This window comes from Eleginops maclovinus, chromosome 19 (genome assembly GCF_036324505.1).
Source record: "Eleginops maclovinus isolate JMC-PN-2008 ecotype Puerto Natales chromosome 19, JC_Emac_rtc_rv5, whole genome shotgun sequence".
Taxonomy (NCBI): Eukaryota; Metazoa; Chordata; class Actinopteri; order Perciformes; family Eleginopidae; genus Eleginops; species Eleginops maclovinus.
Window position 1 is genome coordinate 9,659,033 of NC_086367.1, and position 24,700 is coordinate 9,683,732.

At 41.8% G+C, this 24,700-nt stretch overlaps 3 protein-coding genes across 4 annotated transcripts in view; all 3 read left to right on the forward strand.

Moving 5' to 3' along the window:
* The window catches only part of LOC134881357 (connector enhancer of kinase suppressor of ras 3-like), a 51,874-nt gene extending 48,266 nt beyond the window's left edge, over window positions 1-3,608 (forward strand). Inside the window, 6 exon segments of the mRNA XM_063908626.1 lie at window positions 36-107; window positions 189-253; window positions 957-1,081; window positions 1,205-1,556; window positions 2,040-2,230; window positions 2,367-3,608. Coding sequence (XP_063764696.1) covers window positions 36-107; window positions 189-253; window positions 957-1,081; window positions 1,205-1,556; window positions 2,040-2,230; window positions 2,367-2,567 — 1,006 coding nt within the window. The 3' untranslated portion in view covers window positions 2,568-3,608.
* Window positions 3,609-3,805: 197 nt separating this feature from the next.
* Window positions 3,806-24,119, forward strand: scaf8 (SR-related CTD-associated factor 8). 2 transcript variants are annotated; one of them, XM_063908373.1, is made up of 21 exons: window positions 3,813-3,926; window positions 4,850-4,933; window positions 7,225-7,318; window positions 14,699-14,743; window positions 14,827-14,988; window positions 15,412-15,568; window positions 15,674-15,801; window positions 16,059-16,235; window positions 16,324-16,403; window positions 16,503-16,617; window positions 16,801-16,926; window positions 17,004-17,113; window positions 17,779-17,972; window positions 18,071-18,171; window positions 18,393-18,506; window positions 18,693-18,849; window positions 19,578-19,708; window positions 19,973-20,114; window positions 20,195-20,242; window positions 20,377-20,556; window positions 20,717-24,119. In XM_063908373.1, the coding sequence occupies exons 6-21, from the start codon at window positions 15,490-15,492 to the stop codon at window positions 22,768-22,770; spliced, it is 3,936 nt and encodes a 1,311-aa protein (XP_063764443.1). In that variant the 5' UTR covers window positions 3,813-3,926; window positions 4,850-4,933; window positions 7,225-7,318; window positions 14,699-14,743; window positions 14,827-14,988; window positions 15,412-15,489; the 3' UTR covers window positions 22,771-24,119. The 2 variants fall into 2 exon arrangements, with proteins under 2 accessions (XP_063764441.1, XP_063764443.1); XM_063908371.1 differs by lacking the exon at window positions 7,225-7,318 and having other exon boundaries at window positions 3,806-3,926.
* Window positions 22,708-24,700, forward strand: part of tiam2a (TIAM Rac1 associated GEF 2a) — an 87,176-nt gene continuing 85,183 nt past the window's right edge. Inside the window, exon 1 of the mRNA XM_063908365.1 lies at window positions 22,708-22,784. The gene's annotated coding sequence lies outside the window, so the exon portion shown is untranslated. The remainder of the gene's footprint in view (window positions 22,785-24,700) is intronic.

A 24,700-nucleotide genomic window follows, 5' to 3' on the forward strand; every position in this document is an offset into this window, starting at 1 on the left:
GTCTAAACTGTTTCCATTGACTTTTTCTCATGCAGTGCTTTCAAAGCTTGCCACCCACAAGTCATGATGTTCTATTTTGCTGCTGAGAGCCACGAAGACATGAACCTGTAAGTCACATAAGAGTTTCACATCTGAAAATGTTGTTTTGTCAAATGTCATTGACTTGATTACTCTTTTTTTGTTTGTAGGTGGTTGAATAAGCTCGGGCTAGCCTCCATTAAGTATGAACCAACAGAAGAAAACACGGCAGTCGGTGAGAAACCATGACAATCAGAAGTGTTCTGCTCTTGAATTAAAAACTTGTCAACAACAAAATGTTTTTATTACTTAGAGAAGGGGCCTTTTTTCAAAAGCTTCACAAAAATGCTTTTCGGAATTTATTCAATAGGTTTTGAAATGATTTTATGAGATGTCAGTTTGATACATTCTGACGCGTGAACACAAACAAATGCAGTCTAAATCTCCGCTAGGTGTGTCTACTTCTCCACTTTGATACAAATAAGACTGTTATCTCACTCAATCTGCTCCCCCACACTCAAAAAGCATAGCAAATAATAGAAAAATAACAAAAACAGGGATTTATTCATCTTGTGTAACGCTTATGGTTTGTGGATCATCAAACTGCTGATTCAAAGCGGTTCAAAATGAAAGAAAACGTTTCTATAGATGTTAGATTTTGAGCCTTGGCGAAAAGCAGTAACCTGCCTTGCAGCAGCCTTGGTAAAGCTTGTTTAGACTACCCTTTTGCCCAAAATGCATTATTGCTACTGAAGCAGTTGGTGATCACTTGCAGATCTTACCAGCGGTATTGAACAGTCAGTTAACCGCAGAAATGAGAGGGTTAAGGTAAGAGGGGAATAAAGATGAGGCTGATGGGTTCTGTAGTATGCAAGATTATGATTCTGGTTGTATGTGTCATGTTATGAATTCTGACTTTGTGTGTGTCTCACATGCAGAGTGTTACAGTGAAGCCAGTGACCATGAAGAAGCTGAAAGCACAGAGATTCCCCCTCCACCATACTCTGAACAAACCCTGCGGGACTCTGTGGATGCACCTGTCCCACCTGGAAGCACAAATACGGTCTGTATACTTTGTATTTGATGCACATTTCCAAGTCTAATACAAGTTCCTTATTCGACTGAACATAACTTTGAATGTATGGGGTGATTTATTAAGTCTGACCGTAGTGAATTTCTCTTTCAGGGAACACTTCCTCCCCCCTACTCCTCCGCGGTTGCCAGCGAAGCCACCGGCTCGCTCTCGTCACCTGTCAGCACCATGACATCACAAAGCTCCACCTCCTCGCTCGCCAAGCACCGGCAGTCCTGGTTGGACCTGGTCTCGCAAGCACCCCCTCCCGCTGGGGAAACGGCAGTGGTGTGCTCAGTTCAAGTACACTCACACCAGCCTCCACAAGGGGAGGCTGAAGAAGAGGAGGACCACCAGGTGTCAGAGAGCTCTTCTTATCAGGATTCTCTGGAAATGGGGTCCCACGAAGAAAGCCCTGCTGTGGAAGGGAATGCTCCGGGGATCGTTTCAGGTGCTGAAAGTGAAGGTGAGAATTAGTTTTTGTCTTTTTGATGAGTTCTGTTTTTTAGCATTTTAAAAAGGAGATTGCCCCTTTCCACTTTAAAAAGTTGTGTCAGCAGGGAACATTTCCTGTTTCTCACAACTTTGTTTATCAAGGCAGATATAACTGTACAGCTACTTAGAGATGTCCTGCCCCTTAGCCTACCACGTACAATGTGTTGAAGCGCTAGGCAATAGAAGCACAAGTGTTACTTAGGGATGTCACTATGTTGCGGAAGTAAAGTAAGAAGTACAATTCAGGCGTTCAGGCAGGGGGGGAGTGTGTTGGAGAGAAACTTTGGAATTTTAGCCTTTACATAACATTTACATGCACAAAAACGTATACAACACACTGCAGGAAAAGGACAACCCCAGAAAGCATAATAGGGCCCGTTTTATGAAACAGTTACTAAATATAATCATTGTGATGTGTGTTGTGATGATACAGTACTGTGTTATCTTGTTGCAGGGGATCGTGGGAACAGCTCCGATGAGATGGAGAAGCTGTATATTCATCTAAAAGAGGCCAGCCTTTCGCCAATAGGAGACCGTAAACCATCCACGAAAAGGGAGTTTAGGGCCTCCTTTGTAAAACGCTGTAAAAACCACACTGTCAATGATAAGCTGCACCTTATCAGGACTCTCAACAGCACATTAAAGGTAAACATACTGTTTTATGGTCTGTTTATAGCACATCATTTCATTACAGGTTGTGTGTGAATTGCAGAAGTATGTTGATGTTTTTATTATGTGGAAAGTTTTGTGCATTTTTTTCACTTTTTCCTCCCTTGCACAGTCAAAAGAGGCAGACCTACATGCAATAGAGCTGGTGTTGACGGACCCCAGGCTTACCTCAGAAAAGTTCAAACAGTGGAAGGAGGCCAATGGACCACTGCTGCAGGAGATCTGTGTTAAACGTGACCAGAAGGTGGCGCCAGAGGCCACAAAAGCTGCAGCATCAGTCATTGCTGTTCCTGTGGTTGAGACCAGTTTATAAGGACTCCTCGTCGCTCAGAGACTTCACACTCACATACTCACACTGACTACTGTTCCATATCAATGCTTTTTCAGTGCTATTCAACAAGTAACTGGATCAATGAAGAAGTGTGTTTTTAGTTCCTAATTGGACGTTATATGATTAGCAGGTCGCGTAAAATGTGAAACATGTCTTAGTATTACTTTTACTTTTCGATTTGCAAGATAAGCAAACTTTACAGATTGTTTTTATGATTTAAGTATGTGAACCTTGTTTTTCCAATGGATCCATTGTTTACTGCCTGGAAACACTTGTTTTTAGTGCATGTTTTATCTACTTTTGACTTCATCAGTAGTAGTAAACACATTTTAACTGTTACTGTTAAGTCAATTATTGGTGCCATGCACCATCACTGCCTGTTACACATCAGTTTTACAGCAACTGTTTAAATGATTGATGCATGTTGTTCGCCCTATAACTGATATCTGACCTTCCAGACTGAAAACCGGAGTCGGAGTTTTTTCTAATTGTACTAAAGCCAATACATAAGAAATCAAATCTACAACATAAAACCTTACAAACCTGCTTTGTAGTTTTTTGACCACAAACATTAACAACTTAATTTATATTTTATATGGATGTGAAAAATACTTTATTACAAACATATATTTACAGTCTACTTAACTTTAGGTAGGATGTAGCAGTACTGTTAACACAGAATACATGACTTATATTTCTCAGGGAAAAAAAACACTTTAATATTGTTCTTAAAGATAGACCACCCCAGGTTTGTATTAACAAGTTGAGTATATTTCCCCTCTATCAGTTACATGCACAGTCACAACTCCAGAGAGCAACAGGTTTTGGAGAGCTAGAAGGGGGCCAAACCAAGCTCCAGGCACAAATAGGCATTTTTTATAAACCATGTTTTATATTCTTTTGCATGTTAAATATTAACTGTAAATATGTGTACATGGATGTGTGACATTAATTCTCTGTGATCTCGAATCTGGCATGTTGCCCATTTGTATACAGGAAAATAAAGTGTTATCGAAGAATTAACCGTCTATGTGCCATTATGATTGTGAGTCTGTTTACAACATTTCCTGTGATGTTCATTTGGATCCTGGAGCCTGTATATAGCTACAAAAAAAGCAGTGGGGACCTTTTGGTACGCCTTGTAGTGTCCAGAAACTGACGCTAGGGGTCGTCGGTCTCTGCAGATTGTCTGTTGAGGTTATGCGCCATATTGGCAGTCTCCTCCATCTCGCCAAACGTCGAGCATGCATGTTTGTAACCGGTTATTGAGGAGCTATATTTAAACATTTGCAGCCACCTACGAGCAATACTATGGAGGCCGTCAAATCCTTTAACAATGAGGTTTGTTTTGACCCCTTTCACAACTTTGAAAACACCGACAGTAAAACATTTTTTTATTATTAACGTTTGCGCTAGCTCGTATGCTAACTTTAGCATCAAGTAGCAGTAAAGGAAAGGAGGGCAGTCCCACACAAGGCCTCTGGCTTTTAACAACATTACAACGATAACGTTACGCTATTCTGAGTCTTAATTATTTTAACTGTACTTTAGTTAGTTGTGAAGATAATTTGCTTTTGATCACACTTGTTTGGTTTCCAGTCAATGAGCACATATTTCCACACACTGGTGCTAACGGTTACTAACTAGCTGCCGTTAGCTACAACAAGTTAGCTTAACCGCCTCAGCTGCGAGATAACTTGGAGAGCTAACTAACTAATACGGACGTGCGTGAACTACTCCACACTCAAATGCCTTTTATCAGATAATAATTCCCACTTCAAATCTGACCGAACTAGCCGTAGCTTCTTCAACGTAGTTGTTGCACAGAATACAAACGACTTGAGATAACCTTGTTCAATTATATAGCTAGCCATTAGAAGGCTAAAGGCTAATGCTGACCCATTTGAATGCATTGGCAACACAGTCTGAGGTTTGGCAATCTATATCACTGTTAAGGCTGCCCTCCTCATCCTCTCATAATTTCCAGCATGAATAGGATTCCACAACATTTATATCGTGCACAGTTATTATGACGTGAATCAAAACAAAAAACGTGAGTCAGAGGCAAGCCAACTAACGTTGCATCGTCTCTGTATGAAGTCAATAGCTCTCCTCTCTCACCACAGATATTCAAAATGAAGGTTCACAGACGAGAGGGGCTGAGGCTTTGGGCTACTGCTTTTTAGTTTAGTGATTTATGTTATGTTCCAGTTGTTTCATATTATGACACATTGTTTTCTGTTTTGTCTCATCTCATTTTTCAGCTGTACTCATTGAATGAGTACAAGCCACCCATCTCCAAGGCCAAGATGACCCAGATCACCAAATCTGGAATCAAAGCTATAAAAGTAAGTATGAAGTGATGAAGGATAAGGCAGGTAATAGGGAATAAAGAAATGGTCATTAATGGTCAAAACATATTTTACTATTCCTGTGATATATATATATATATATATATATCACAGGAATATATATACGGTAAATCTTTAAAAGCATGCTTCAATTTCATATAGTCGTATATTATAAGACTGTAAGGTTATTGAGTTAATTTCAAACAAAGAACATCTATTTGAGCCACAAACTGTATGTCGTCTGATTAATACAAACCATCTTTAAACATAATTCAACCAACATCTAAGTACTAAGAGTCTAGACTCATATCAGTCATACAACAACAATAGAATGCACAGAAACTCAAAGGAACCTACTTCTTGGTTTTTAGACATTCACTTACCCCTGTGAATACTTATGCACAATAATTAGCCAGTTCTTTGACCACACTTATTTTATGCAGTCTTGTACAAGACTGTAAAGGGTTTGTAAAAGCATTTCATCTTCTGGGACTACTCCAGGATAGAGATCCAGTGGGACTCCATCAAATAGTTAAGGATGAAACATGAAGGGTGCTTGACAATGAGTATCTCAAAGTCTCTGGGTTTTATCCGATTTTGATCTTGATTATGAGTATATGAAATACAGACTGCTATACCGCAATGCGGCAGTCCCTTTTTCATTTCACATTGTAACTTTTCTCATGTAAAACCCTACATTAGGTATGTAGTTTATAATAAAAATGTTGGCACATTTTATATTTAAATTTCGCTCTCTAAAGCCACTAATGAGTAGGCGTACAGGATAGATAGTTTTCCCTATTGGTCTGAACTGTGGACTAATACAGTTACAGACACAGGATTAGTTGGAGATTTGATTTCTATCTCGCCTCACAACATGCAGGGTGTTATTTTAAAAATGTATATTATCAAAGAATCATGATGTAGGCCTAGTTGAAGAGTCTGATAACCCTGAACGGTCTGCCAGACGAACATATTCACAGACCACACTGGTGGTGAGAGGATCAGGCATCTGGCCCTCAAAAGAATCATTATAAGCTTAACTCAAAAGAAAAGTAACACTATGCCATAACGGACATTTTTATTTTCTATCATTAGAAAAGCAAACGCATGTTGTATATTATTCAAATCCATTTGCTGTAGTGATAGCAGCAGGTTGCTTTTCACAGCAGATACTTTGACTTTTAATTGTAGGAAATGCACAGATGTTTCTAAGAAGCCATTGTAATTTATACTAATCCTCTTGTATCTATATAAGCAAAAACAACAGTGGAATTACTTTTAGGTGTTAATGCTACTATGGGCGGGTTAATCATTTTAGTTAACAGTACTATTTTTACAACGATTCAACACAGCAACAGCTTCCGACCCTGCCAGTCTTTAAACTGAAACCACTCACAGTGCTGCTGTGTGTGTGTATGTGTGTCACCTATGTTTGGTAGCACAGCATTATACACAACACTGTAGTTACACTTGGATAATAGGAGAAACTGGACATTACAAAGACCCTTGGGGCCGTTGTTGCGCATTTTAAATCGAGTGAAAGCGAGCCGTTATGTGACCGTTGTAAAACAGCTGTAGTAAAGCATCCTTAAAGCACCATTCATTGGCAATGGCTGATCCTAAACACATCGCAACTTTCGAGCTATAATGTCAGCATTTTGAGGCAGAAACCTATTAATGCATTTAGTCTGCAACAGTGTTTGTTTGGTATTGATGTAACTAGGGTTTGTTTAAATACATATTCAATGTAATGATATGCAATGCATATTAATGGATTTCCACATCACTAGTTCTTCTAATATATATTATAAGAGTATAATAATACTCACAATATTCAGGGCAATCTGTTTCCATACCCCTTTAATTTAATATATGTGGTATTTAATGGATTAAAGTCGAGGTTTCTCAGCATGTTGCCAATAACACACTTTGTGTAATTCGTGTCCTTTGCCTCACTATATCACACTAATGCGTTCCCTGAAACCTGGGCCTGCCAGAGAAAAGGCTGACAAAAATCAATTTGAAATATAAAACTGCTCAAAGAGAATTGAAATGGAAGCAGGCAGAGAATGAAGATATTATTCTATAGTCTTTTATTATAATAATATTAGCGTTATTTGAAGATTTCAGGGCCTGACAGCACGAGTCCTGGAATCCCATCCTTATGAGTCATCTCCTGACAGTGTGTTTTCTTGTCTTGTTTTATACTCTGAAAGAACTGCTGTGCTTTTAGTGTTGCTGTGCCTTTTATTGATGTGAATAACACCCGTTTCCCCTTCCCTCAGCAGCTCTCCCAGCTCCCCCAAAGCACTGAAAGTGAAGCAGGAGGATGGGGTGGAGAGAGTTACAAAGAGATAAGAGAATCCCTAACCAGCTTAGGTAGGAGTATGGGTTGTTTCAAAAGGAAGATGGAAGAAGATTAAAATCATTTTAAAAGTTAATTTTGCTCCCACACACCCCAAAAAGCGGGGAATTTGCTGTTGCATATTCTTATAATGCGTTGGCTTTGCTCTTTTGATTTTGTTGGAAGCTGAAGGTGCAATCTGGTTCATTTTGAGTTGTCTGATGACAGTTTCTGGTTTGTGGTCTTATTACTGCATATTTTTCTTTGGCTTCAAGTCACAACATCTCCTTGTCTCATGCTGCATACCGATGATTTATGTTCAGGAGTTGTGAGGATGCAAAGACACATGTTGCCATTGGTGATTTAACATGTTGACCTTTGGATGGGATCCAAGTTCTTTAAAGAGCTGCTTTAACAGTAAACACAGTTTGCACATGTGTAGAATCTTTGAGAGCTGGTAGTCATTAAAGAGTAAGCCTCTGTTAGTGTCAAATTAATATATAACCGGATTTGTTGACAAGTTAATTTAGTTCCCTTAGAGTTGTGTGACACACAAACACTGAATGTTTGTTTTGACAGGGTAGCAGTGGCTCATGTCTGGTGTACACATACACACGTTGTGGCTGTGTTATTCATACTGGCACACACACAGTATATGTTGTGAAAGTACAAGGAACATGTCAAATCTGCTGACAAGATTTTAATATTTAAGACACAGTCCAAGTCCTCTTTTAAATTCAATTAAAGCATAACACAGAGCTAACCTGGTTCCTGTTTGTTTCACTGCTACACAAACTAAACGTTTTCTTCACCTGCCAATCAAATGTAGGGTAGATTCCAACGTTACCTGTCACTTACCATCCCTCGTACTGCTGAGCGAAGCAAAACTACGAGCTAACTTAATTTTAAAAGAGGCTTATTTTGTACCCACCTCACCTGAGTGACAAGCTAACAGCATACTTAGTCCTAACTTCTCATGCTGATTTAATTAACATATATATATTTAAAGCATTACTGTCACAAATGACCTCCTGTAATGTTTGGTGACATGATTATTTTCCTAGTTCCATCTATTTTGCGTAAGTGAAAAGAACAATATTCTAGTGAACTGATAGGGTAACAGGGAAAGCAGAGAGTAACTGCAATTCACAAATGCAACCCCCCATGCTGGAGTGCAATGCGTAACCTGCTGCCTAGTTTACATTTTCTGTGCATTTAGAAGTCAACATAAATAACCAGTAACTTTCTGGTTACATTTGTGTTTGTGAACTTCTGTCTTTTTCGAGGTTCTGAAATTGCCTTTGTATTTATTTTCTGATGGCTTTGCTGAAGTTTATTGCCACTTCGAACAGGTCATCACTTGACTAATCGTAATCGGCTGACATTCGTTCTAATAGGGCTTTCACAGCTACTGATCAGATTACACATTGATTCTTTAATGAAAAAATGTCAATCCTCATTTGGCTCTTTAATTTGAGAGCCACACCACTGGACACACACACTACGCCAGGCCATGCGTCCTGTCTGATCAGCCTTGTTGCGTGGGCACGGAGGCTTCCTTTCAGAACTCAAGTAGACCAAACTTGAGAGCGAAACTGCTTTTAAGCTAAAGATAATCTTCTCTTTTTGTTAACTATGTGTCTTGCCACTCTGTGTTGTAAGATCCTTCCCTCTTTTTTGCAAACAGAAAGAGGAGGGCTGGAATGAAAACAATCTTAAATACCACCTGAAATGTTATGCCGATTATTTGGTTCATACATGATTTATACGTGATCCCACCCCGAGTGAGTGGGTTTGTCAAATGCCACAATTCTCCCCCAAATAATATTCACTTAGTTGAATTCATTACGCTCACAATCTGTCAATTTTTCTCTCTGGCTCCACCTTTGATAGGAAAACCACCGTGAGTATGAAAGCTCATCTAGGACCAGAGAAAATGATTTATATAGACCGTTAAAGGGACTTCTACACTAAACTCAAAATTGTTACATTTACAATAAATATAATCCCTTTTATGTAAATGTTTAGCTTTTTGCCATAATTGATTAAGTAGGGGCCAGAGCCTTGATTTCCCTAACCGAAAAAATAAACGGTATTTTAATTTGAGGCTTTTTATCCTCCGTATTATAATTAGGCTCGATTTAATCTGAAGACGAGGTCTTCTCTTGTTTGCCTCAGTTAATTTGTTGGTTTGTTTCCTGATGTAATTGATTTAACCCCGGCATACAACATGTAATGACAGCCAACACAGTGGCGGCAGTATTATGACATCAGCTGTCCCTGAAATGTGGGGCATCTGTTGCTTTGTTTTGCAAAACTGTGAAAGCCATCATGTGCTTGTTATTGACTCTATCTGTGAGTAAATAAAGCAATAAAAAGAGGGAAAGTGCAAACAACCCCCTTATCATGCACCATAGTCCTTTTGAAGTGACACTTATTTATTGTCATCTTTCTGACTGCCATGTGAGCGAAGTATAAAGCCTTCCTCTGTGACGTTGTGCAGAGTTCAGTTGGATAGTATTGTCACGAGGGGGTGGGGTTGACCTCATTTCAGGAAATGTTGATGTTTTGACATGTCGCAGTAGAAAAATCATAGGTGTAAATATTAAAATTGTTGGACACTTGAGTAGAGCAAGGACATCCTTTACATTAGGAACACCTTGTGCTGCTTTACCAGTGTAAATGTCTGCATTGAAAAGGCCTGTTTATGTTTGAGCATCTATCCCCTCAACAAGACTTTTTTGATACAAAGCTTTACAATGCACAACATTTGGGGCTGTTGTCCAAAGGCTGGTTCTTGTAATTGATGCCTTCAATCCTATCCATACCGTTTCCTTTACTCCCTGCCTTCCACAGAGTACATTAAGCCGATGAATTGTGCTTTTGATCCAGATATGTTACATCTTTGTTATTTTTACTAGTGCATGACGTCTGGTGACGTTGCATAATTCTCTGAATAGTTCTACACGCCTTTGCCCTGAGCAGAGGTCTATCAACCAGTGCACCTTAAAGAGCCTGTGAGGCTGTGAAGGGTTGTTAACAGAGTGAGGTTTGGAGCTCTGACTGATGAGCCACACACCCTTATTGTCCAATTTTGTTGTTAATAGTTTGTTCAGTGGTTTTCTATTAAGGCTGATCAGATGATGCATCAATTCTGAACCAAACAATTGTGTAGTTTTATAATCTGAGAAAAGTTAGGCTAAGAAAATGTTGTAGCAGGAAAATGTGGAGTGTTCCAACAGACATCCTACTGATTTTTACAGCCTCCGTATTTTTCCTCTCTGACTGCAATGTGTTGACTCAATTGGCAGTGAGATGTGTTGCTGTCAATTAAAATACAACATGTGCGCTTTCAATATAAGAAGACAACCGCATCAAAATATACAAGTTAAAGTAAACGCAACCCGGGCTATGAAAGTGTTGTTTGATTCCCATTGGCTTAAAATGTTTGAGTTTTTATTGGTAATACTCAACATTGAAGCATATCCTACATATACAAAAAGTAATGCCAACCGTACTGTCATCGACTAGACTCTTTTGTGTAGATCAAAATCTCCCCGCCAGAAACGGTCATTCCATGGGCGTTCAGAGGTCAAGTTATATTTTGTGAGCTGCTTTTTTTTTTTAAGGCTACAACAAGCTTATACCCAGAATGCATCCCTGTTAACAGGTTGCTGCACAAGCACACGTGGGGGCAGCGCGTTGAGAAAAAAAAAAATATATATTATATCACTTTTAATATGTTAACCGCTACGTCTTTCCTATTGTGAAATATTTGCAGGACAGTGCTGTGGGTAAATGAATGGTGCCTGCTTTTAATTGTAGTTAATTATAATTATTATTATTTGCAAACAAACATATGCTTCTTAATAAGCAGCAGCAGCGATTTCTATGTGGACACCATCCGTGCTCATGCTGTTTTATTTACTTCAGAATGACGCGTGACATTACCATGTTTATAAACTGCATATTGCATTTGCTCCGCTCTTATGTCGGCATATCTATTACCAAACTTTAAACTTGTATTATTCTTTATGACTTATTTAGCTTGAAATATGATCAACATTTTTAACTCATCTCAGTTCTTCTCCCTTTGTGTGAGTCGGCACCTGTAGATTCAAAACGTATCTTACAGAGACTTCAGTGTGTCGTTACCAAGCTCTTCTATTGTAGCGATGACTGTGTAATGGAGAAAACATTGCTGACTGTGCCAATTTCATAATCATTGGTCAAATATATGTAAATATATCTGAATACTGCAAAGTTGTTGTTGTCCCCTACATATTGGATCAGGCTCTGCAATGCTACATCAGTTGCTTAGAGACGGAGCCACACTGCAGGAGTAGTGATTCCCTCATAGTCAGAGAGACACGTCTGCTGCTGCTGCAGTTTGGCTGAGAATATCAGGATTTAATTTATTACCTCCTTTGTTTCATGATTGTGCATAATAATAACCACTTTTACAATAACTTTGGGCCTTATTTACCTATCTCTTCCTAAAATGGTTAGTGATAAGGTCATTCTAAATGCCTGTCAAATTCATCACATATTCTTAAACAAAATAATAGTTTGTACCTGTTCTAATAATAATGCCATTCAATCCCACTCACCTTTTTAAAGTAGTATTCTGATTAGCGTAGAGTGATGGACCGCAATTAAAGTAATAGAAATGTGGGACTGAAAGGTGCAAATATATCGGCATTCATTGGTTGTTGGGCTGACTGTAAGCTATTGAACATTTGAGCAGATCACCCAGACCTCATACACACATACCGTATACGGTGGGATGTGAATTCTGCTATTTTGCTAGAGAAACTTGTAATTCCCTGATTTTATTTGCAATCTGTAATGGATGGTGGTTGCTTTTTTGGCATTTTGCCCGTTATTTTATAAAACTCTTTATTTATTAGTTAGATTTTACATGACAGTGTTGTCCCCCGCCAGTACCTCCTTATCTTTCAGTTAACTGTATGCACCAGGCCGATAATACAACCACTGGATGAGCTTTTTTCTTTAGCTAAACATGCTGCACTTTCTACCTACGTAATCGGCTTACTATGTTCAGTCTTGACTTTAGGTAATTCTTATTATTCATGATTGATATCTTATTAATAATGGTGTCTCAACAGTGTTTCAACTCTAAAGATATTCTTCTGTGTAGAGCATAAACACAGACAATCTTCCTCTGGCCTTTAGTTCAAACAGGATGTTGGGTCTCACCCCCAAACTAAATTGGTTTGACTTTCTGAATTGCAACCTCCTAAGCCACTTCCTTTCATATTCTCCAGCTACCACATGTTGAATATTGCATAGTAATGGCATGCTGGGACTTCTGATACACTTGTGTTCGGTTTTTTAAAAGCTGTCTTTTAGTTGTCTTCCTCTCGTGTTATTGATCCTTTCAGGCTTCTGGATAATAGCCTGATGGCTGCTGCGGCTGAAACTTTCTTTCTAACTTCATATTGCTGATAGTGTTTTGAGTGACACCAATCAATTCATCAGTTTTCTTGTGTGCATATTTAAAAGCTTTATATTTTGTTAAGTTTCAGACAATCTGTGCAAGTTGGAAAACGTTCGATGTGTTAATAAGGGATTTATTTTGTGGAATGGAGAAAGGGTTTCTTGGCAACTAAGTGAGAACATATTTCCATAGAAGGCTTTGGCTGTTTTCTAAAAATCTGTTAATAATTCACATGTTATTAATTTCACTAAGCAGATATCTTATGTGCATTTAGTAAAATGCTAACATTTTGACAGCCGAATGACAGATTTAGTCTGTGGCTTTAAACTGTTAAATGACGTTTCAACCATTCAGTCTTCTGCACTCTGACTCCATCTACTGGCAAATTGCAGAACTTGAGCTTTTACAGTTTTTTGCATTTGCTAAACCACATTTTCTGAAACACACACACACAAAGTCATATAAACAGAAACACTCAATATGAAATAAATGAAATATCTTCTATTAACAAACCCTTAATTGAATACAATATAAAGCTGTCTTTAGTTTACAGTCTGGGTGTTTTATTTGTAGCAGTGCGTTAAAATAGACTTTGGCAGATTCCATGAAGATAACATGAATTGAGTAACAGGATTGTATTTTGATCAACTTCCTCTTCAACTCGTTCCTCAAAAAAGGCATCTATTGCTGTGCACAGGGATAATTGATACTTTATAAAGTTGTTTTATGTTATCTGTTTGGGTATTTGCATTGTTCTGTTGTAGTTTTATAACATCAGAGTTGGTGTAAAGCAAAAAGTGTGCTTATAAATTAGCAAACCTGGTCAATACATAGGCTGCTTGATTAGTTGTTTCAATAATTGTGACTCAAGTAGCAATTTTTGTCTTGGCAATTACAACATGTGGTAGCTGGAGAATATGAAAGCCAAGTGCGCCACGGCCGGGGCCAAATTAGTAGTTTTTCAGTTCAACCTTTTAATAAATAAAGCTTGAGAATATCTACTTATTAGGATTGGCTGTGATCGTCATTGTTATATGTTCCTGTCCACAGTAAATAACCGAGAAGCAATTGACATTGACCTTAGAGTGCAGGCAAAACGGTGTTAACGCTCAAAACTAAGTAAACCTCACCAGAATCATATGAACTAAATGTATATTATCCTTGCTTGATTTACTGTGTATATTCCTCTAAATTAAAAACCTAAACATGTACATCAGAAGGACCGAGTCTGCATTATAGCTCCATAACTTTGACTATTATTGAGCTTATTAACTTTGGTTAATAGCTCTATGTTTTTGTCTCCCGTCACACCTCACAACAACAGTATATAACATAATTAAGCCTGTCATTTAATAAAGGTTCATCTTATCTTAATATTTTAAAATGCACAACCAGTATCTGCACAGCTCCCAAACTGCCTGCTGTCAATACACCTCTACTCTCCTCTCGCTGCCTGGAGACCATTTATGGAGTAATGGCCCTATTTGACTAAAGAGTGCATGGACCGAATCTAGCGAGACATTCTGGTCTTTCCAAATCACACAGATAGTGAGGAATGTTTTTTTAAAAGATGAAAAAGGACCAGAAGGAGGGTCTTGCTGTTACAAGCTTCACTTAGCAGACGGTTTTTCTTATGTCATTAGCTACAGGAGTATTGAAAGAAAAACACATTTACCTGCTCCTGAATAAGATACTCTGCTAAGGCCGCCAAAGGATCAGTAAAGGAACATTTACTAAACTAATTATTACCCATTCAAGATGGTAATTGTTTTCTCTGCTCACTTGAAGTGGGATTCTTGCCTCTTTATATACACCTTCCAACATTAACAATGTACCTTCAGCACTGAAGATGTGTCCTCTCTAGATGAGGATTAAACAGCATTGAAGATGAAATGACATGTATACATTTTTTAGAAGTTCCTAATACTCAAAATCTTTGTTTATTCTCTTTCAGTTCTACAAGCATGTGGTCCAGAGTGTGGAGAAGTTCATCCAAAAGGTGAGTTGTGCATTAGAAATAAAAAAAGTTTCCCCCTGTTTTTAAATGATCCTAACCACAGATCTCTGTTTCTGCATCGGAAGTGCAAACCAGAATACAAGGTGCCCGGCCTTTACGTCGTCGACTCCATTGTCAGGCAGTCGCGTCACCAGTTTGGCACGGAGAAGGATGTTTTTGCTCCACGCTTCAGCAAGAATATCATCGCCACGTTCCAGCACCTTTACCGCTGCCCTTCAGATGATAAGGTCAGGCAGTTTTTAATAGCTTTGTGTTCCCCTATCCGACTTTTGTAGCTTGTCATGGTTTCATGAGGGAGGATATTAGACCCCTTGAAATATGCCGCAGCTTTACAGGGAGGAATAGGCCACGAATGGGAATGGGATCACCTTATTTCATTGTTGCGACCAAGTGAACCGTCCCTCGATTTAATATGTAAAATGAAAGAAATACAAATAGTTAATGATGCATTTAAGTTATGGTCTAATAAACAAAAACATGCGATCAAATGCTTTGTTTCAAAACAGCCTTGTGATTCATGCAGACTTCTATCTATTAACATGGTTATAAACTGCATCTGTTTTCTTCTTCTATCCTATCAGCGGTTCTTGAAGTCGATACCTTTTTACTGTTTTGTCACAGTTTCTGTTTCTCTCTATCTGTGTTTCCAGAGTAAGATAGTGCGAGTCCTGAACCTGTGGCAGAAGAATGCAGTCTTCAAGAGTGACATCATCCAGCCTCTGTTGGACATGGCGGCAGGGATCGCCCCGCCCAGCGTCACTCCCATCATGCCCAGCAGTGCTTCCCAAGTCAATAACACCACACCTGGTCAGTCCACGAGAGAGGCTTTATCGTACCCTCTGACAATGAGGATGCTAAACCTGTTTGATATAACAACAGAATGAGCTTAATCCCCTCTGTTGCTGTCTCCAGGCACCCCAGCTACTCCTGCGACCCCCGCTAACATCGTGCAGGGTCTGCCTGACTGGGCATCCCAGATCAACAACACAGACACAGTGGCTGCGGTGGCACAGATCCTACAGAGTCCCCAGGGACAGCAGGTCAGTGAGTGTGTCCCCCAGCGTCTCAGCTTATGAACGATTTCACTATTTGTTCATCCATAATGCAGGAGAGTAGAAGTAAAAAATAGCACAAAATAGACATTTTCCAGTAAAGTACAAGTATGATAAAATAGGATTCAAGATCAGTACTTAAGCAAATGTATTTTATTCCATTCCAGCTGTGTTTGAGATTTGATAATCCTTTATTTATTTCCTTTTTACAAATGTCTGTGATCCTTTGTTGTGACCTGTTGCAGCTGCAGCAGCTGGTGCAGAGTCTCCAGATGCAGCAGCAGAAGCCACAGCCCTCCCTGCTGCAGGCCCTGGATGCCGGCCTGGTGGTGCAGCTGCAGGCTCTGACGGCTCAACTCACCGCCGCCGCTACAGCCAACAGCCTGAACCCCCTGGAGCAGAGGGTCTCCTCTTTTAATAAGGTAAGCCGCAGTGAGCAAGGGAAGCTGTCCTGTTCCTTGAGTCAACAAATGGCTGCTATAATATGATTATGCTGTGTGTTTGCTACAGAAGCTGCTCGGTCCTTTTGACTTTGGGAATGATTCTGATCGCGGTGATGATTCTAAAAAGGACTCCTCGTCGTCTCAGATGTGAGTGCTGGGTGTTTTGTTTCTTTGAGCTTAACAGTGATCCAGGGTTATTTCACTGTCAAACACCTCCGTTAATCCAATTGATCTGATCACTTCCAGGCCCATGGTGTCAGAGCCCATCAACAGCTCCCTCTTCCATCAGCTGGCCGAGCAGCTACAGCAGCAGAACCTGGAACAGTTTCAGAAGCAGCTTTTAGAGCACCACCAACAGAAGGTAGGTTCACACAGAGATTACCGTTTCTGGATGTTCAGAACTGATGGTGTACACACACACGCACACGCACTCCAACAGATAACTTCTCATCCTCAGACCCCACAAAACGTCCCTCACACTTACCTTAAGACCTAGCTTTTCACTAAATGAAAAACAGCTACAGTATTACTTTTGTTTCTCCAGGCGATGAGCATGGAAGGTCAAGACTCCGTCTTTGGCCATGAGAACTCAAATGCTCAGAGCGGCAGCCAGCAACAGCTTTCTGAACAAGATAACAAGCTGGATGACACCATAGACAACCAACAGCAGGTATGCATGACCCAACGGGCCGTAAACGCACTCTTCTCTTTCTGTAGAAGGTGTTGAAATAACCCCATCTCTTTCAGGACATGGATCTGGACGAGGGCCCAGATGGTATGGAGGAGGATATGTTTGAGGCCGAGGAGAAGAAAGTTGTAAGCACGCGCTCCAGAACACGCTCAAGGTCACGATCCAGGTCAGTCCCATTTAGTAAAAATATCTTCTATGTGTGCCTGAAATATTGCTGAATTGTCTGTTGTATACAGAGCTTTGATTTTTAACATTGTTAATAAAAGTGCTGACTCTTGCCTTGAAGGTCAAATTTACTATTGTTGCAAGACCGCTGGATGGTCCTGTATAATAATCTGAACATACTGATCTTTTCACTCCTTAATATATGTACTACAGCTTTGGATGTCCTACTTAGAAAGCATTACGTAAGAAACCATGTTCCTTCATTGGCCCAAGAAAAAAAACCATAACCCATCTTTCATTAAAGACTAACCAGAGTGTTTTTTATTCATTACATCTATAGAGATTTGGAATTAAATCTGGATTCTGTCTCGTCATTTATTCAACATATGTTTAAAAAGTAAAGAATGTGATTGATTATTTTTCAAATAGTCAATTAGGGCAGCAATTATGTGCCTAAACAAGCTTGTAAAATGCAGTTGCTATACTCTAAACACTGGCCAGGCACAAAGAAGTGCACAAAACAAAAAAACCTGACAAACATTCACTGCAGAACTGCATTGTGAAATCAGGTGTCGATGCTCAAAGGGAGCAGCGCTACAGAGCGACTGCAAACACAGAAGTCCTTCTGGAAAGAATTCCCAAAGGTTTCCATTTTCCTCTCCGTAGGTCTCCCAAGAGGAGGAGGTCCAGGTCTCGCTCCGGCTCCCGGAAGCGCAAACACCGCAAGCGGTCCCGCTCACGCTCCAGGGACCGCAAGAGGAAGTCATCCCGGTCTTACTCGAGCGAGAGACGCGCCCGCGAGCGAGAGAAGGAGCGGCAGAAGAAGGGACTGCCTCCCATCCGGTCGAAAACTCTCAGTGGTCAGTGGAAGGTCATTGTGTCAGAAAATGTTAATCTTTGTTTGCTGTCGGGGGTTTTCTGGTGAATAATTATGATTTTCCCCTCTGCCCGTACAAAGTGTGCAGCACAACTCTGTGGGTGGGACAGGTGGACAAAAAGGCGACTCAGCAAGATCTCACCAACTTATTTGAAGAGTTCGGACAGATTGAGTCTATAAATGTAAGTAAACCTGTCACCCTCTAAATTAGTAACAGCAATGTATCTTCTTCTTTAATCTCTCAAAATATTAAAAATGAGAGCTGTCACATGACCTTCAATGTGTCATAACTATTTCTTTCTTTCCTAAATGCTACATTTTCACTGTTTACTCATTTATCATTAGTCTCTGGTCCTGTTTTTTTAACCCTACTGTGTGTGTGTGTGTGTGTGCGCGCGCGCAGATGATCCCTCCCAGAGGCTGTGCCTACATCTGTATGGTCCACAGACAGGACGCGTACCGCGCTCGTCAGAAGCTCAGCACTGGCTCCTTTAAGATAGGCTCCAAAATCATCAAGGTACACATTACCATTCCTAATTTAATTGACTTAACTCTCCTTCTCCTTGGGGTTTTTCCTCCAGCGGTGAAACCTCAGGGACAGTTTATCTTTCCAGACACACAGATCCTCGTACGCCCGCAGAAATGACTTTGAGAAAATGCTGTTTATTGACCTTTGACCTTGTTGTGTTTGTTTCTGATTCAGATTGCATGGGCTCTGAACAAAGGGGTGAAGCAGGAGTACAAGCAGTTTTGGGATGTGGACCTGGGCGTCACCTACATACCGTGGGAGAAGGTGAAGCTGGATGACCTGGACGGCTTCGCTGAGGGAGGGATCAGCGACCAGGAGACCGTTAATGATGGTGAAAACAACAACACGCATAATTATAAAGGGCAACGAACACCTCTTAAATAAAAACAGCTTTTAGATAACAAGACCTACTTTCTCCAATACCAGAAACCTTAGGAGTAAGTGTTTAAGTTGGGATGTCATCAGGTATAATGTAATTAGTGGAGTATAAACTGGTTTTATACCCACGTAAGCTTAATAATGTTAGTGTTCTTAGTCAGGAAACAGAAAATGTATCCATGTACATCCAACTTCCCCCATGGACCCAGGATCACACCATACATGACTACCATCACATATTTGAGTTAAAGCCCTCTAATTTGGGGATTTGGAAAGAGTTGTTCATTTTCACTAATATTTTAGACCATGGCAAACCTGTATCAATCTTTTTAAATAGGTGTAGTTGCACTTTAGAAGAAATTAAAGGGCAAGTTTTCCAAATTGTTACATGGTTGATTCGCTAGTATGTTTGTACACACATGATGAAAGTATAATGCAGATATCCAAACACAGGCAGCTCTTAGCTTTTAATCGCATAAGTCGATTTGTTTCCTTCCCAATTCCCCCAGTTGTTTGCTTTGTTATGGTAATGCTTCAAATCCTTTAAGAAATCCCAGCGGGAACTCCACACCCTCCGTAGAAAAATGAATAAGAGTTGGAAACATAAAGCTAAACACCCAAATCCAAACAATTGGAAGATGGCTGATAACTTTGTTTTCATCGTATGGTCTGTCGCTGCAGAGTGGGAAGCTGCCAAGAACGCCGAGCCCGCCAAGGAAGTAATTAATCAGCCAACCAGCGCCGAGACTACAGCAGTGTCCAACACCCATACTGAGAGCTACAGCCAGCAGGTCACCATGATGCCTGTACAGGTACTGAAAGGGCTCTCCATCTGTGGGTAGAATGGAATCAGTCCTTGTTAATTTTTTCCAAAAATCAGTTTGAAGAAAGAATTTATAGGATTTATTTCAGATTTCCTGGCCACACATTCTTTTTTATTGGATGGTGATGGTGCATCTTTATTTGCAACGAGTATGACAATCTTGATAGAGGCTTCTGCAGCTACTGTTCAGGAACTTGGGTACCAGTTGAGCTAGCCATCACATCTTTAACTTATTCACACTCCTCTCTTTCAGCTCCCAGTGGCCCAGGCTGTTCCCAGTGCTGTGGGTTTGGTGCCTCCTAACTTCCCTGTCAGCATGGGCATACCCCCACCAGGCTACGGGCCTCCACCACCCTTCATTAGGGCTGGCTTCAATGCCTCACAGCCTCCGCCAGGTAAATAATGCAAATGCTTTTATAAAGAATACATATCTACAGGAATTCAAAGCTAACAATAAATATGTTCTGCTCTACAGGTTTTCTCCAGGCAGCGCAGACAGCAGCCATGACCGCCGCAGCTAATTGTGAGTATTTATGACATGCTACACTAATATGGAATTTCATATTGCGTGTTTGACAAGTGACATGTCATTTCAAAGCTTAGCGTTTAAATGTATTAGTTTGGATTATATGTTTTTGTTCCTGCTCTCGCCTTTAGCTCTGGTGCAACCGTCAGTGGCAAATAGCCAAGATGCTGTTAAGGATTCTCCGTTCAGTGCTATGATTCCTCCGGCCGGCTTCATGGCCGGTGTGTTCAACCCAATCCAGCAAGCAACCAATGAGAAACCATCGCAGTCTGCCGACGGCATGGATGCTGCAGCAGAGCTTACGCTGCAAGGTGAGGAGATGCTAATGTGTTCCAGCATGAGAGATTCAAACTGTTTTTGTCTGGTGGACACTTTGATCCTAGTTTATAGAGTGTGTTTATTAGCAGCCCTCAGTGTTTGTGTTTATCCAAGGAGAATCGTGATATTCATTTCTGTGTGATGTGTCCCCAGGCATGCAGAACGCAGTGCGCAGTGGGATGGGTCTCCTCGGCATGCACCCCACAGCTTCCCTTGGTCATCAGCTGCACCAGTCCGCTCTGAACAGCCAGAGGATGCCGGGCCTGCTGCCTCTGGATGTTCGACCCAACCTCCTCCAGCCCGGTGCTGCAGCCCGCTTCCCACTCCTCATGCAGCAGGGGCCCATCCAGCAGGTTGCTGGCCTGCTTGAGAGTTCCCTCCAGGCTCAAGCCCGTGCAAGGGTCCCCTTCCCTCAGCTGGACCCCTTCAACAGGGTCCCCAACATGGCCAATGAAAGTGTGTCCAAGACAGAAGACGAGTCTTCCTCTGGAGCTGATGAGGGCAAGGACCAGGACTACCGCTTCCCTCCCATGGAGAAGCCCAGCACAGGCCTGCTGAGGACCCCTCCACCAGATCATAGGGAGGCCCTTGGAGGTGGTGGAGGTGGAAGACCTCCCTTGCTCCAGACCCCAGGGGTTCAGCCAGGCAGATCCAGCCTGGTGGGACGTCTGCAGGCTCTCGCAGGCTTCACCCCTGATAGCCGCTGGAACCAGACCAGGGGGGACTTTGATGAACGGGATAGCATGCGGGGAGGCCTCCAGACCCCAGGCGCAGCAAAAGGCTTCCAGGAGGAGCGGCCCCCACCTGGACAGAACTTCCCTAATCGATTTGAAAGCCGTCCTGGGACAGTAGGGGCAGCAGCAGCAGGTGTTTCAGGCAATGCTGGGGCTGTTGGGGGGCCGCAAGTCTGGAACCGCAGTAGTAGCAGCAGTGGTGGTGGTGGTGGGGGTGCAGGTGCTGCAGCACCTTTCGACAGCGAACAACATCAAGACCTAGATGAGCGAAGACGCCCGTGGGACAGGCAGAGAGACAGAGATGAAAGAGAGAGAGATTTTGACTTCAGGAGGGAGATGAACGGCAACCGCCACAGCCGAGATAGAGAGCGGGAACGAGAGAGGGACAGAGACCGGGAGCGGGGCAGAGACCGCACCAGAGAGCCTGAGCGCGACAGAGACCGCGACAAAGAGAGAGACCGCGAGAGGGATCGTGATCGCGGGGGATGGACACCTCTCCTCCCTCTGCCTACACCTCTGCTTCCAACGCCAACGCTCAATCCCAATCTGACCCTGAACCAAGGCAAAACGCTTGGACCGCTTAAATTGAACCCCCAGACTCAGTCACGCTTCCAGTCCCAGCTCCTGCCTCAGGCCAAGCCCTCTCTGCTGGGTCAGCCGCCGTCAGAGGTTCAGATTAAGTCTCCACCTCCATCCGAAAGCCAAGCAGCTGTGCCCGAGTCAGATGCCCCGGCTCCTCCTGAGACACCTAAGGCCCACTCCCCACCCCCAGCCCAATCACCTGACCGCTCACCTGATATCAAAGATCAGAGCCCTTTAGCTGAGCCTCACACCCAGGCCAAGTCATCACCAGAGCCTGAGACTCCTCCACTAACAGAATCGCCATCCCAGTCCCCGGAAAAGACCCCTGCCCAGTCCCCGGCTCAAGCTGCCAGCCGGTCCCCGGCCCAGTCCTCGGCCCAGTCCTCGGTCCAGTCCCCGGCAGAGTCCCCAGTCCAGTCGCCCTTCAAAACCACTGCTTCACCAGACATTGAGACCCCAAGCCTCGCCTCGCCGCTGATAGAGGCGTCCTCCCAGGACTCACCTGTGGCCTTCACACACGCTGCCAGCCCTCCTGAAGAGACTCCCTCTCTGGAGGAGCAGGAAAGCCCACAGACAGACAACGAAGAGGAGGAGGAGGAGGGGGGGGAGGAAGAAGAGGAGGAGGAGGAGGAGTCACAAGAGAGAGCCTCCTCACCCCAACCCCAGTGGGTCAACGGAGCTGGGATGGACAATAGTACAGGTGCCGAATCTACACCCGAGGCCTCTCCCGAGCCCACCGAAGAACCCTCTCCCGACTCTGTGCTCCCTGAGAGCGATCCGGAGCAGGAACCCGTCTCTCCTGAGGACGTAGACAATGAACTGAGTGAGCCCATGGAGGAAACTGCGAGTCAGCCAGTGGTAGACACTGTCACAGACACTGAGGGGACATAATCATCACTCAGTAGGTAAAAGATCATTTTGTAAAGTTGTCTCTTCTTCTCTGTACTCCACCACACGGGACACGGCGAATACTGACTCATGTCAGTGATTGTCTTATAACCAATAACAAGTGATTTTATCTCTCACAAATACCAGTGTACTTAAATAGATGGCTCGTTAGCTGATTTATCAATAGACCATTTTTCTTTGTGTTTTTATTTCCTTTTTTAAGTTGTAATGCCACCCCACACGTTTTAATGAATATAAGCTTGGCGAGTTTTATGAATTGCCTACCAAAATGTTTCAATTGTATATGGGGGAAAATGCGCTTTGACCTTCCTATGGAAGAAAGTTGAACACCCTGGCTGTTTGACAACGGATCGAATACACACAATACTTGAAAAAAAGGCAGTTGCTGGCCCGATTTCTATCTCCTCTTCTTTTTAAAATGCTGCTGCAAAGTTTTCAGTGAATGCTTTTGTGGTGTCCTACAATGCTTTCTGTTTCTACGCAGAAAAAAAAATAGCCTGCTTACAGCGAGACAAGTACAGCTGCTTATAATTGGAAAAAATGAACTTTATTTAAGATGAAAACATGAACGTGTTGTGTCCCCAAAATAAATGTCTGTAATTTGTTTCCAATTATACAGTGAACACATACAGGAAATTACATGCGGGGGGGGGGAGAGAAGGAACAGAGGGATGTTCTCATGTTGGGTGCATATTGTTTTAGTTTGAAATAAACATACTTTGTCTGTTTAAAAAAAGAAAAAAAAACGTGCATAGGACTGTTTTCTGACCCAGGACCAGTGGAAAGTCAGACTGCTTTACCGACTCAAACACACTCAGCCAATTTGACGTTATCGTAACTCAAGTTGCTGCTTTACCATCCATCCAGAGCACTTTGTTGGATGCAACCGTGGGACTTAGACGTAGTTTTTTAGTTTCTGACGACTTCTGTTTCCCTAAGCTTTCGCTGGGTGACTGTTGAGGATGGGATTGTGCCTTTTTTTTTTAATGGATTTGTCGATCATGATGCTACCCAACACTACTATGCGGTCAGTTTCAGACAGCTCTATGAATACAATGCTACCTGCACAGAATTGACTGGCCTACCGCTTGAATGGTAGCTGGGGCGCTTTGTACAGCACTCACCTAGAGGTCAACACGTCTCAAATATATTCCATCGTTCTGTGCATGCAGGCCTGTAGCCATGTTTTAACCTCCTTGTCTCTCTTTTGTCATTTCATACTTGTAGTGCTTTTCTGTTGAGACATACTACTAGAAATCCATAGTCTGCTCTCAGACCAAATGTCTACTACAGGAGTTGTGATGTTGAATAAAAGTTGAAGGTGCACCAGATTTTTACCCCTCTTATTGTCATGAATCCTGACCCAGGCTGATCAGAGCCCTTCTTACACACACAATCAAATATTAGTAGTTTAAAACAACGGAAATGTATAGATCATGTGACATGTCTACTTTGATATTTTTTTCCCGTCATAGTATATAAAACATCGAAAGTGTAGGCACTGACTTTTTGAATATACGTCTTTAGGTCACTTAAGGCGAGTGTAATTGGAAAACTTGGTGAGAAAAACTCCCCTGAGATCTGAGATGCTGAACTAAGGCCGTTTCCACACTGCAGTGTATTGTTTCCCACACCTAGCAATAAAGGTGTAGATGACAACCACATGCCCTCCTGCTGAAGCATACTGTATATTCACAATTAAGAAGCAGTTGTGAATTATTTAAATAGGAAGAAAAAGGTGCAGAAAAGAAAGGAAACCTGAAAGACTTCCCAATTAGGATTATTTTATTAAAGAAATGGCAGAGAACAAAGCACAGGGAATATCTATAGACAAAAGCAGGTTTCTAAGAACGGATAAGAATAAAACAAAATCAGTCAACCTGCTGAGGCCAAGCGGAGGGCGAATTAGAGA